Source organism: Onychostruthus taczanowskii, unplaced genomic scaffold (assembly GCF_017590055.1).
Source record: "Onychostruthus taczanowskii isolate IOZ18803 unplaced genomic scaffold, ASM1759005v1 scaffold175, whole genome shotgun sequence".
Lineage (NCBI taxonomy): Eukaryota > Metazoa > Chordata > Aves > Passeriformes > Passeridae > Onychostruthus > Onychostruthus taczanowskii.
In genome coordinates, this window is record NW_024498962.1 from 28543 (window position 1) to 42584 (window position 14042).

Genomic DNA, 14042 nt, shown 5'->3' on the forward strand with positions numbered 1-14042 from the left:
ACACATCACTGAAAGAAAACTTACCCATACCTCTAGACAAAAGCTTTTCTTAATCCAACTGTTGTATAAACAGCCTTGACATTTTTTTTAATATCTAGCAACTGACTGAGCAAGAAGAGTAATTCTGGAAGGTGTCCACACAGAACAACGATGCCTACCATATCTATTCTTTAAACCTATGCAACACAATAGAAAGTACCTCAAATCACACATTAAGTCACTATTTATTTGAAGTTCATATTTCGTAATTGGACAACACTAATTGAAGGCACCTTTCCAGCTCCCTCCATAACTTTGTATCTACAGAATTAATGTGAAAACATGCAGTGGGTCCCAAATAATTCCTGGCATCTGCAATTAAATACTTTGAATTCTACTCCAACATGAAGAGATTTATGACTGTGACTGCCTGCATTACAGATGTCCTGAGCAATGAGCCAGTAACCATGCTACCTTGCTAAGCATGGCTGAAGTAATGATCAAGTGTCGGGGTAGATTAACTGTAGTACATTAAAACAGAAGCTATTCAAATTATGATTCAAAGATTTTTTTTGAAGAATAATGTTCCCCAATCCCATATGCAAACAAAACAATCAGACCACATTCATATATTAATTTTTTATTTTCCCATACAATATTCACAGGGTCTGCTTTTTGTCTTATTCAAACTAAATTTTTCCCCCCCATGCCCTCAAACTAAAGAACCGACATTTCAGGACACAAAAAGAAGTCTTGTAAACATAAAACATCCAACGCATAGCTGAAACCCAGAGCATTTAGCAATTAAAAACACAGTTATATCCCCTTTAACGCAGGGTGTTTTCTTGCGTATCACACCATTAACCAAACTGCTCACATATTAAAAAGGTGCAGCTTTAACCAAAGGTCGCAATGCACTTCTTCACCCACTGCGTGTTAGCATGTGTGTTTTATTATATCCTATTCAGTCAGTTAAAAACTATATACAGCTATGTTTAAACGTGTGTTTGTGCCATGTTTTTAACAACACAAAAATAAAGGCATTTTTAAGCTGTTGCTGCGTATTATGCAGCAGGATGCCAGAGCACTGGTTCAGACACCTAACTTTAATGGAAAAGTCAAGTCCACTAAACCTCTGCTGTGGGAGTAACATTGAATGGAACAGTCCACGTCACACATTCAAACAATCATGAAATAATAAAGAGACATGTATGCAATAGCTGATCATCATCAGTTTCATAGCACTATTTACCACTTTTGCCAGCACACAGAAAAACTCAGTAGAAAAAAATCCCAACACAATTCAAGCTTTCAACCAAATGCCTTTGTTGTGATTAAAGCCACATAACTAATATTCAAACTCCAGAAATAATGAACACCAGCAAAAGTAAGTAATGTTTCATTTGACACTTGCACCTGAAGGGTACCACTTGCTTTACTACTGTGTGCAGCGCAGCACAAAAAGACATCAGTTGCTGAAGCACAAGAAGAAAGCATAGAGGTACAATCAAGAATGTTGTGTGCAGGCACAGATTTGTATTGCAAGACAAAAGCAGACTTTTGTTTTCTTGTATTAGTGGGTCTAACTATTTCTGGGGAACCTGCATCCCAAAATGCGACTGCAGAATTCAAAATTCAGTACAGGACAACAGAACTTTACATCCTGAATTTTACTTAAGGAAATTTAATACCTCCATGACCTTCTAAATAGTCTTTGAGCTGTCTGATGTTTTCATTCCGTTTCCAAAAGAACAGTCAATTAGTTCACAACAGAGTAGGGGCACTTTGATTTTTTTCAACCATGACATGATTTTAAAATCAAGTCATCTTAGATCAATTCCTCACACTGCTCAAGTGTCACAAACAAGTAATTTCAAATTTTTGCTAGAAATACTATAGGCAATTAATAAGGGTGTAGTACTCTTTCTCTGCTTGCCAAGAACTTGTGTAAGAAGCATCTTTTGATGTAGCTAGTAATACCTGACAAATTTTTCACTTTAGTTTATTTTGTATGCATTAAAGAATTGGTCAGCCTACTTTTTTTTTTTTTTTCCTCAGAGCCATTTGAAGGAGTTTAGCCTTACTATGACCAGCTCAATTCAAACTATGGGCATGTACATACATTTACTACCTTCAACAACCAAATAAAAGAGAATTTTACAGTACATAAGCTACTGAAGACATGAGCAGTGAAAACAATGTAACTCTAATAACTACCAAAAAGATAACATGAAATATTTAAAACATTTCCTCACCACTAACAAAATAGAGAGGCAATTAAGATGCGCAAGGCTGTCATGTCTCAGCGCACCACAGAGAGGAGTATTTACAGCACTTGTGCAATGCAGTATCAATATCAAATTGCCCTCTTACTAGGAAAACAATTTAGTAAAAAGCTTTGTACGTGCCTAACACATAATATAACCTCATCCAGTGCTGGTGCTGTGCTGCACAGGTTCAATGACAAAGTTAGGAGACTCCCTATTCTACTACATGCTTTTTATATAAACCTGGAAATTTGGATTTTTTTTTTTTGTATGCAGAAGTGGATTTCCTGAGTAGTCTCAGATTACAATTTCTTCAGTAAAACAAACATTGCAAAAGAGAAAATGTATTTATTTTAATACAGAAGAATGTATGTTTAAGCAATCATAATGAAGTATAAAAATTCAGCAAACTGTGAAGACTTTCCAGGCTGATAAAGAATGTGTACCACAATGTAGTGCCAAGCTTTCAATGATTTTACAAAAAAGCAAGGGGTATGATTCCATTTTTTTAAAATAGCAACTCAAAACAGTGCACTACAGTTAATCACGTTTTCTTTTTTATAATCCAAGATATTCAGCCTGAAAATTAAAATGAAATGAGATTTTTATATATATAATCTCTTGTATTAGACACTAGACTGTTGTGTTATTTTAAAGTGTTACACTGCAGATGACTAATTGTACTGGTATAAATCAAACTTGGTTTGGATTAGTATCAGTAGAAATAAAGAGAGACTAGACACTGCCAGATATTTTAATACAGGAATTAAAATACTGAAGTTCCAAAGGACCCTTAAAAATATTTCAAATTTTGTGTCACTTTCATAACTTTTTGGGTCTGTTTTGTGATTTTTAAGAGATGAGGAGTATACACATTTGAATGTTGCATATATTCAGACCTCTGTACCTACAGTTAAATTGGAGAACCGCTAATCTTAACGAGTAACACACCTGAAGCACTGCCACTACTGGTTACGATCCAACACGCGTTGTCGTGGTTCTCTTATCCGAGAAGAAGCTTTTAAGGAGAAATACCTGCCCAATACTAACAACAAGAAGGATGATTGCTTCCCCTATTGACCAGTAGGCCACCCTTGTGTTTAAATCCTCTGCTCTGCTGCGGCCCTGCGCTTCCCTCAGGCGGAAGTGAGTCTGATAGTCGATGACAGACTTCAAAGCTTCGTGAATTGAAACGCACGCAGACTCCATCTGGAGAAACAAACACACAATATGGAATAAAGAAGCCTTCTAGTGATTTTGTGCTAAGATATTTAAAATGAGGAGTCATGTAATTTTGAAAGCTAAGAATTAACTCAGACCAATGTCAGATAGAAAAAGTGTAAATACAGTAAAATGTAACTTATACTGATGAAACAGGAAAATGTGACGCTGTTAAATACAAAAGCAGATAAAACCACAGAACTAATAAAAAGCAATGAGCTCTGAGAATTAACAAATTCCAGATTCATACTTGGATTCAAAATGACCCTCATAGAAATGTCACTGATCCTCCAGCTGTTAATTCCACAGGAAAACAAGCAGCTGTTTATAATATTAAGATACACACAGCATATATTACATGCTTCAGTCTTCACAAATATGACATTCTTCATTGATTAATTCTCACTCAAGTTGTACAATGTCTATTCTGTGTTGTCAAGGGACCATTCTCTTAGTCATGTATACAAAAACTGGTTAGAGAAGGGACAATTGTTATCTTTCATTGCTCCTGAACACTCAATACCTTACTCATACAAAAATACTTACCAACTTGGCCAATTTAATGATTTTTCATTTAAAAAAAAGCAAAAAGAATTACTGCTTTTCCAAGTCCTTGATAATTTATTATATAAACTTATTGCAGTTTCAGTTTATTTGCTGTGAATAAAAGTACTCCTCACTGTGTTTTGATCACTAAGAGATAGTCATTAGATCTTCAAAAGACTTATTTTCTACTCACAATTTAGGTTTCTCTTTAATGGCTTAAAATCAATATTTCCTGAAGATCAAACGGCACATATTATTATAAAGGAAATGTTTAATGCCCTTCTAGGGCTGCTCTAAGTTCCTTATATCAGTGTCTAACCACATTTTGATGACTTTCAAGACATGTGTCTGAACAAGTCCAAGATAATCTTCTTGATAAACTTCAGAATGAGTTTTTCCAAACTAAGTTTTGCTATTGGTAAATTGTAGAAACATTCTGATCTGCACAAGGGATTTAAACACAAGGTCACTCTGGTTTTATGAATTTACTTTTAACTGTTCCCATGAAAGGCTGCCCAAATTTGGTCATGCCACAAGCCTGACCAGAACTGCAAAAAGAACCTCCTCCTTCCAAAGAAGCAAATAAAAGAAACTAGGAGACACAGTATCAAGAACTTGAACACAAAATAAAAGCACTGCAGCAAATAATTAAATGTTCCAAAGAAAGTTTTAAGGTATTTAGATTATGTACAGGTGGTACAGAACTGTAAAATCCTGAAAATACACTAACAATAATGCTCTGACACTTTGTAGACTTATAAAGCCCAGACAGCTAGAAGACAGATAAATACAGCTGACTTTATTGATTTGCTAGAATTTCCTTCCCCAGTTTAAAAATAGCAGTTACATGAGTTGTCCTCCTAAAAAAAAGACTCTACTCTTTTAAATATAGAAATAATTCTGAGAGTTTCTCCAGAACTTGATAATTTTTTAAACCCTATTCCATCAATATCTATTTAGTGAAATCTACATGTCAGGAGATACAATACTGTGTCATTAAAAGGACATTCCCTTAGAAACTTCAGAAAGATCCCACCAACCAAATGGAAAAAAATGAAAAAAAAAAAAAAAAACGAGAAACCACCCAAATAACAAAATCCCAAACAACTTAAGTGGCCTTAAGTTTCTGTCCTAATTTCCTCTTAAACATTTGGTGATTCCTTCTCAGCTCTGTTTTGTGTTCTACAAAACTTATCTTTACAAAGAAAGCCCATTTGTTGCAATTCAGAGTATTTTAAAAGCTTCAATTCACTCGTTTTCAAAAGTGAGGTAGATAACTAAAGCAGATGAACTTCAAGAAAAATTGCCTTCACCTAACAACTTTTGTCAAACACAACAGCGTTTTACCTGGGTAAGTGCAGTTACTCTGTTCTCACTAGGAAACAATGGTGGATCTTCTCCAACCTGGAAATCGAAGTACACAGTTTTGTGTGTGAAAGTAGAGAACTCATTACTGAAGCAGAACTTGTATGTTCCATTCCTGGATGCAGTAAATGTGAAGCTATCGTATTGTTTCTTCATCTCTTTGTACAGTACAATGCCATCGGGATCTTCCAAACGACAATCAACGTCATAATGACCTCCAGTGATCACCTGGAAACAAAAACCAAGAAACTGTTTTTTAAAAAATGGACACTTACATATTTCTTCTAAGAAGTATGGTCTGGCAGGTGGAACTGCAAAGCTTTTTGCCTTGACAGGAATTTTAAAATATAATGTATTCATCTGAGAATCTTTCAAAGCAAGTCTACAATATTATTTTCCTACGAATGACACACAGAAAATAATTAAACATGCTTTATGTTCAGCATTTGCAATGTCAACTGCATTTTCAAACCCTCAGGAGAACAATTTTGGTTACTTTTTTATTACTAACTGTACAACAGCAAAGGCTACAGTAGATAACACACCATGGGACAGCAAAGACATGACAGTAATGAGTCTGACATTTGCTGTACACTCAAGTCCTCGGTGGAATTGATTCATCCAGCTGAGACTGCTAACATGCAGCAAGACACTTCCTTCCTGTATGGCCAGGAAAGTGCAACTGCCTTATTATGTATCAGCTACATTAGGCTGCAGGAATGGTGTTTGACCAGTAGAACAGGAATTTCAGTCTGTCTGGCTTCAATCTGTCCATTTTCCTGTCCGGCTGCTGTCAACAGAGCAAGCTCTGGGGAACCTGCAGCCTCCCTTCTGAAGTGAGACACAGGAGTTCTACCAAAAACCAGCACATCCAGACAATGCTTGCAACTGATTCAAAACTTCACAATTGTTCCAAGGCAGTTTTTTAGTCTTTGATTACTGTTGTTCTACAGTGTATTACTACCTGGATTCTCCAGAAAGACTGACTGGGAGTTTAGGTATTCAAACTTGGTATTCTGATGACTCTTACCACAGCAGTTTTAAATTTTATCCTCGTTGCAAATTTTTTACTTTTAAGTTAAAGCATGCTGAAGGAGGAAGAGACTTGTTTCATATGTGTGCAGAAATCACTGAAATATTTTAGTATCTCTGTATCTGCACTTCAGTCCACATGGCAATGTTTACATGCTCATCAATTTACAGAAGTACCAGGTTATTAAAATTATTACATTAGTGGTACAAGTGAAATAACAACAGACTGGAGCAGCAGCTCCTCCATAAAGGCAAAGTTTTAAAAGTATCCAGATGGCAAGCAATAACACAGCTCTTAATTTTTGAAATACAATCTACAATTTGAGAGGAGTGTGGTTTTTACCAATTACATGGAAGTCACTTTCATTCAGTTGTGTAGGCGCCCTGGAAACACCGGTTTACATAGAGATAGTAAAGACTGGCCAGAACTTTAAAGTTCCCCCAGGATTCCTTGCCATGGAACTTGCTTGTGCGCTTCTTTCAACCCTTGAGACATACTGCCAAAGGACATTCACACAGTGCTTCAAGCTGCCAGTGGCTGGTCAAATCCAGACTTTTCTTTTAGCAGTGCTAATCCTGTCCTGGCCACCAATAAAAGTGGCAACTGTATGCTTATCTGTCCAGTGATACCCACTTCAAAACTGCAGGGTAAAGTACTGCACAGAAAAGACTGTATGGAAGAAACAGTCACGGACAAGAAATATTTGGGTAGAGAAAAAGATATCCAGGACCTAGACCACACAGGACAGAGTAACAAGGATTGATATGTGGCAGGAACATTCCCCAAATATACTTGAGATGGGACAGCAACTGAGAAATTAGAACGCACAGGACTTCAGCAAAAAAAAGTCAGCTCATAAAAATTACACAATCCTTTCAAAAGCCCCCAAAGGTAACTGTGATTTTTGTCATTGGGCATGAGTTTTCTCTCATCCCGCTACTGTACTATTGGTGAGTTCATCTACTGAAGTCACAGACTGAAAAGTTCCAGCCCTGCTGATACACTCGAGGTACCAAAACAGTGATGCTGTACCACATCCTTCTCCTATCACCCTTTCACTGTTTAGTATGTAAGCCAAACCTCAACTGTACTCTGAAATACGAAATATTAGCTCTTAAGATGTACTGTGCTCATCCTGTGTTTCACAAACCACAAGGAAACTACGTCTGCGGCACACCGACCTGTTGGTCAGGTGTGCTTTAGGTAATCCCTGTGCTGTTCAGGTGGAGCACTACATCGCAGCCCCCAGCTCACGGACACTGCCACTTTTCAGGGCCAACTCTGTGACCCCTCAGCCCTGCACTACACGGAAGCCTCCCAGCCACTCCCGCAGTTTTCCTTAGTCAAGCTGGAAACCTTTTATTGGACCCAGCCCCTGCTCCCTCGCCGGGCGCTGCTCCTAAATATTCCCTACAGGAAGGAAGCCAATGGAGAGCCCCCGGCAGGGGCCTGGGCCTAGGGCTCGGAGCCGCGGCCCAGCGCGGCGCCTCGGTCGGGGCGACTCCTACCGCCGGGGTACCTGGAACTCCAGGGTGCACTTGGTGCCCTGGGCGATCTCCTCGTAGAAGCACTGCTTGGCGTTGTCGGGCAGCTCGAACGTGATCTCGGAGGCCCGCGCCGCGCAGGCCGCCAGCGCCCACACCAGCAGCAAGGGCGGCAGCGGCCCCCGGGAGCCCCGCGGCGGCATCGCCCGGCGCGGAGAGACGTGAGGAGGGGGCGGAGGGGCTCGGGGCGGCCGCGGCTGCGGGGCTGCGAGGCTGCGGGCGGGACGCGGCGTGGCCGAGGGGACGAGCGGCGGCACCCGGAAGCGCCCGCGCCTTCCCGGAGCGCTTCCGGGACGTGTGCCCGGCGGGAAGGGGCGGGGAAGCGGCGGACGCGGCCTCGCCTCGTGTCGCGGATAGCGAGTTGGGGTATGCTCTTGGTGTTGCCCGCAGATTAAGTTTGTGAGAGGTCGTCTAAGCCCTAGAGCTGGAAATGGCGATCTCCTGTGGCCCAGCGCAGGCAAAGAGCGACCTCGATGCCCTCCGAGGAGTTTGGAGAGTTCTGCCGTGCAGATCCTTGAACGTTCCTTGCAGAGAGTGAATAAGAGGTGAATGAATAAACAGAGGTATAAAACGTCGATTAAAGTGCTCACTCTGATTGCAAAAGTGTCGACTTTTGAGTTCTACTCCAGTCAGTCACGGAGTCGTAGAATGTTAAAAGTTGGAAGTCTCAGTGAGTCCTAACGCACCTGCCGTAGGCAGGGACACTTCCCACTAGATCAGGTTGTTCAGAGCCGTCTGGCCTTGAACACTGCCAGGTTTGGAGTATGCCCAACCTCCTCGGGTACTGTTCTAGTGCCTCACTACCCTCACTGTAAAGAATTTTTTCCTTATGTCTGAGCTAGGTTTCCCTTCTTTCAGTTAGTACCCATTATTTCTCGTTCTATCACTACAGATCCTGATGAAGAGTTCCTCTCCAGCTTCCCTGTAGTCCTCCTTCATATACTGCTATGTTGCTATGAGGTCTGCACACAGTTTCCCTTCTAGCTCCAACATTCTCAGCCTTACTCCGTTATTTTTACAAATTAAAACAAACCAAATTATACTCCATTCTTATTATATTAAGTTCTGTGGCAAATCAGAGTAGGAAAAGGAAAACTCATGTCAAACTTTCCGGGCAGGAGCATGAGCTTGTAATATAGTGGGTCTGGTCACCCATTTTGCTCCTCTGGAAGAGGAGCTGAACCTGCATGAAGTACCTATTGCCAAAAGAGGCACCACATTCGGGTGCTGCTGTATAATCCTCTAGCCTTGGAGAGAAGTCTTGTGCTAGCTTGTGAAAGGTATGATTTTCATCCTCACTACTGCATAAGAAACGGGCATCAGTTTGGGGACTGTGGATTTCATAGGGCAGAGGTACCCAAAGTTCGTGTAGAAGGCTCTGATAGATACGCAGGTGTGGATTATAGTAGCATGGCAGATTCTTTACCACATACCCACCTTACATCTAAGGCAGATATTATCCTTTTACAATTAATCCTCAGATATTTGCTGTTTTCATTTCAACACACTTTTATTTTAGGTGGCACTTAAGTGTTGGCTGATAGCTGAGATGGCTCAAAAGCAGGTTATATATCTGGGCCATACGATGCAGCTCCAGTCATTTTACTTAAATAAGTGACCAAAGACCTGCAGGAACTAAATCAACTAATCACCTTCTCCTTCATGTGGCAAGAAATACATTTCAGGAAGACTTCCTCTGTGATTTTTCACAGCAACTGAAGTGATCATGTCCAGGTTAAAGATTCCTAGTTCATTCTTTTCAGCCATTTTCTGAAAGTTTCACTGAATGGGCAAAATTAAGCATACCTAAGAAATGATGATTGGAAACCTATCACCAAATAATCAACAACACAGAAGGGGAGAGATACAGAGCAGGAAAGAAAGGAGTCTGGTGACACCTGCAGAATAAGCAAAAACCCGGAAGATGTTCCAATCCACCAGATAAATCAGCAAGAGCAGATGAGATTACATGAACTTCTTTTTGGATTGGGGTCAGAGATTATAAAACATCAGCAGAGAAGAAAGCAAACTGCATCCAAGAAGCTCTCCAGCCTGGTCCCCTTAACCCTGGTGACTCCTCATTGCACCACCACCAGGCAGAGCTGTCATAGCATCAGCTTCACTGTGGGGTGTGCTTGCAGCTTATCTGGTGTAGATTTGTAAAGAACTAATTGTTTTATATATGTAGCAATCATGATAGTAACTGAGAACTAGTTACTAGCATTATGAACTGCTGATGAATTTCAGTAATTCTTTTGCAGCTTGAAACTGAAATAAGTTCAATAAATATAAGTTCAAAAAGTGTACTTTATAGGGAGTAATATGAAGAGTTTTCCTTTCCTACTGGACAATCTGTTTAAGCAGGATGAGAATCAGTTTCAGGTGTTCTCAGCATAGTTCATCCCTGAGAAAAACCTTTATAGATTTTTTTTTTCTCTATTATGACAGAATATTTTCAAGAAGAAGTGTGTATTACAACTTCCCCCACATATGCATGCGTAGATACATGACTTTATTAATGATCCTTTTCACCTTATGTGCAAAGTCAAAGACTAGGAAAAAAAAACAAGGATTCATTTCATTTTTACATCAGTTTGATCTGTAAGTGTATGTTTCTGCTTTCTGTGTGTGGAAAATGAAAAGTGATAAATGGCATGTGTTTCTTGTGCAGGCAGTTAAAACATGCTCTCCTGAAGACTGCTAATGAACCGTAGTTGTACAAGCAGTTCTCATTCCTTCAAAAACACGTGGAAACCACTGCAGAAAGACCAGAGAAATCTTCAAAATACAGGATAATCAGGTGTTAATGTTTCTTCTTGGCTTAGTAGCCGAATCAAGCTACTCTCCTGTGGTAGTTAGAGATCTTTTACCTGTGTTAGAGGTTGTAGATATGGGTGAAATCGCAGACTTATAAAATAAGATCTTATGACTGAAATAACAGTTTCTGTTATTTAAATAGTGAGGAAAAAAAAATCCTCCTCTTCACCTTTACAGACCTTTAATATCTTTCCAGAAATCTGTGTGTAACAGTTTGAAAAACTCCATAAACTCCATTGTTTTAATTTAATTCTCATTTAAAGCATATTTCACAGTACGCTTTATCTTGCTACTCAAACTACCTAAAAATGGTAAACTTTCCCATTTTAAGTGTCTCTGCTTTGAAAGCCTTTGCTTTGGGCTTGCTTTGGCAGATTTTATATAAATAACAGACGTTGACGTCAAGATAATTAATTCCTCTTTACTTCCCAGTATAGTGCTTAATTTTGGATATGCTGAAATTACTAAAACAAACAAGACAGGCTAAAATACAGATTAATCTTTCTTTTCTCTGGCCTTTGTACTTTAAAAAGTGGCATTGAATAACTCTGGCATTTGCAAAAAACACTTGAAGTGCAGTCAAGTATACTAACACATTTTCATCAGTGAAAATCACCGTTTCAGTGTGATTTGTGCAAAGTCATGCTGTGGAGGAAAAAGTCACTGGACCTTAAAACTGCTTGAATTTATCCTTTTTTTCAAGGTTCAGTGCATATTCTAACCTCTGTTCTCTTGTTTCCAAAACTGCAGTGAACAAGAAATTAGCTTCTTTGAGTCTAAAAAGTCAGTGCACTACTGGCTGTCCTTGTGTTAGTTGATTACATAAAAGCCCAAACACCTTCATACAGAATACACCAAGGAAATAACAAATTAAAATAAATGTTTTAGATGAAAACCATATTTAGGTGCACCCAAAGTTAAGCATTTACTGTCTTTCTATGTGTACAGCTTCGCAGAGAAACAGGCTGAGAGCTGCTGCTGTGCACAGAGTTGGAAGAAGGGAGAATATTGGTAAAGCTGTGACCCCTCTTATGATCTGAAATACCTCACATGCACTCTTTCACAGTCCTGAGTTATTGACAACAGCAATTTGTGAACCTGTATTCGTATAAACACAGTCCTGTGATTTTCAATGTCTTTTAAAAATATGTTTGTATGTGATAAAGTCGAATGGATTAGAATTTGTTTAAAAACGTCCATTTCATGGTAGTTTATTATTTGTTTGTTTATTTATTTCTTTTCAGATAAGTAGGGAACTCAACATGATTGCAAATGTCTGCAGAAAAAGTTTTTACTTACTGGTCCAAGACAGCCCTGTGGAGACACGGACCTGCTGCTCTTTCTGTGACACACAAGAGGGAGCTCTTGCTCACCACAATTTACACGGAACCGTCGCATCATGGAATGGTTGGGTTTGGAAAGCACATTTAAAGGTCTTCTGGTCCATGCCCCTGCGATGATCAGGGACATCTTCAATTAAATCAGGTTGCTCAGAGCACTGTCCGCCCTGACCTTGAGTGTTTCCTGGGGTGAGGCATTTACCACCTATCTGGGCAAGCTGTGTCAGTGTTTGACCACCCTCATGATAAAAATCTTCTTCTTTAAATAGTCTAAATCCTCTTTCAGTTTAAAATCATTACCCCTTTAGTTCTCTCTTCTCAGTTTTTGTTCAAATTATATTCAGTACCTAAGGTTTTCTTCCTTTCAAACTCACTCTTTCAATTCAGTGATAAATGGATATAAGAAAGCTAAAATTATTTAAATAAATAGTGGCAATCATGACCAAACATATTGTAGACATAGCTCAACAGAATGTAACATCCAAAGCCTACGCGTTGTTTAGGCTCACTGTTCAGCAGTGAAAGCCACACATCTATTTGTGTGCCAGCAGTCCATGTGTATAACCATGTGATCTCCAGCAATGAGGCTTGCAAGCACCTGTCTTCTGAGCAGAGAGGGAGCTGCAAAAGTTGCTCCATGGAAAATGAAGAAATGTTACCCCCATGGGAACTGTCTGTCATTTCTCTGTTCTGGCATCAGTGGCAGATGTGACCTGCTCTCCGCAATCTCTGGCTGGCATTAACAGGTCCCAGTCTTCTCCAGGGACAGGTGCCTTCCCCAGCACTGTTATACATCATGTACCGCTAGGGTATGACAGTAGGACCATCCCCAATTATTTTAGTTTCATTAGGACTTGGAGTGCTCAGATGCGTCAAAATCAATTCCTGTTAGTCCAAACCTGGACTTCAGTGGACAGTGTGAAGGGGAGGGATCTGGGGAAGGGCTGAAAGACCGAGGAAGAGAGAGGCAATGAAAGGCTGGCTGCAGTGAATTAGATAGGAAGCCCAAAGGATGCCCTGGCCAGATTTTAAATGAAGCATTTCCTAAAGCACTCCTCTCAGTGTCTCACTTTTTGTTTTGGTTTGTTTTTTTTTCTCCCATTCATGGCTGAATTTTGATAATCCTGTTGCACTTTACCTAATGAAAGAAAACTTGTGTTTCCATATGTGCACTTGTATTCACTCAGATTTAGATTCACTTAGATTTGTAACAGGTTATAAAACATTCATGCTGATTTTATCTGGGATGGAGTAAATTTTCTTCACAGTAGCTAGTATGGAGCTGGGTTTTGTATTTGTCCTGAAAACTTGTTGATAACTCAGGGTGTTCTCCTTGCTGAGCAGTGTTTAAGCAGAACCAAGGCCTTTTCTGCTCCTCACCCCACCCCAGCAGCAAGTGGGCTGGGATTCACAAGGAGCTAAGAAGGGGACGCAGCTGGGACAGCTTACCCCCACTCACCAAAGGCACATTCTGTACCTTATAACATCATGCTCAGCATATAAAGTTGAGGGAAGACAAAGAAAGGGGAAAAGAGGAAGGTTCAGAGAGATGGCATTTGTATTCTCCAGTCACTCTTATGCATGATAAAGCCTGGCTTTCCTGGAGATGGCTGAACATCTGCCTGTCCCTGGGAAGGAGTAAATGATTTCCTTGTTTCACTTTGCATGCATGTGTGGCTTTTGCTTTGCCTATTAAACTGTTTTTATCTCAAGCCACACATTTTCTCACTTTTAGCCTTCTGATTCTGTCCCTTATCCCACTAGGGGTAATGAATGAGCAGCTGCATGGGGCTGAGCTGCCAGCTGGGGTTAAACCATGATAACACTTAATAACTTACTGCCTTTACAACTATACATACTTGGTCTAATAAAATATATCATTCTCCCTACAGAAACAGTTAAAAAGTATTAGAACCAATATTGTGGCTGC

General features: G+C 39.8%; 1 protein-coding gene across 1 annotated transcript; it reads right to left on the reverse strand.

Moving 5' to 3' along the window:
* Positions 1 to 603: 603 nt before the first annotated feature.
* On the reverse strand, positions 604 to 8244 carry TMED7 (transmembrane p24 trafficking protein 7). Its single transcript, XM_041400221.1, has 3 exons — positions 7931 to 8244; positions 5361 to 5606; positions 604 to 3455 (listed from the first exon to the last, which is right to left on the reverse strand). The coding sequence occupies exons 1-3, from the start codon at positions 8096 to 8098 to the stop codon at positions 3219 to 3221; spliced, it is 651 nt and encodes a 216-aa protein (XP_041256155.1). The 5' UTR covers positions 8099 to 8244; the 3' UTR covers positions 604 to 3218.
* Positions 8245 to 14042: the final 5798 nt, after the last annotated feature.

Bases quoted from the DNA above. Each gene is read 5' to 3' on its own strand.
- TMED7 (XM_041400221.1), bottom strand. From the start codon at position 8,098: ATGCCGCCGCGGGGCTCCCGGGGGCCGCTGCCGCCCTTGCTGCTGGTG. The intron at 5,607-7,930 runs GTACCCCGGCGG...TTTTGTTTCCAG, and splicing joins AGTGCACCCTGGAGTTCCAG to GTGATCACTGGAGGTCATTA. The intron at 3,456-5,360 runs GTAAAACGCTGT...TTGTTTCTCCAG, and splicing joins GAGTAACTGCACTTACCCAG to ATGGAGTCTGCGTGCGTTTC.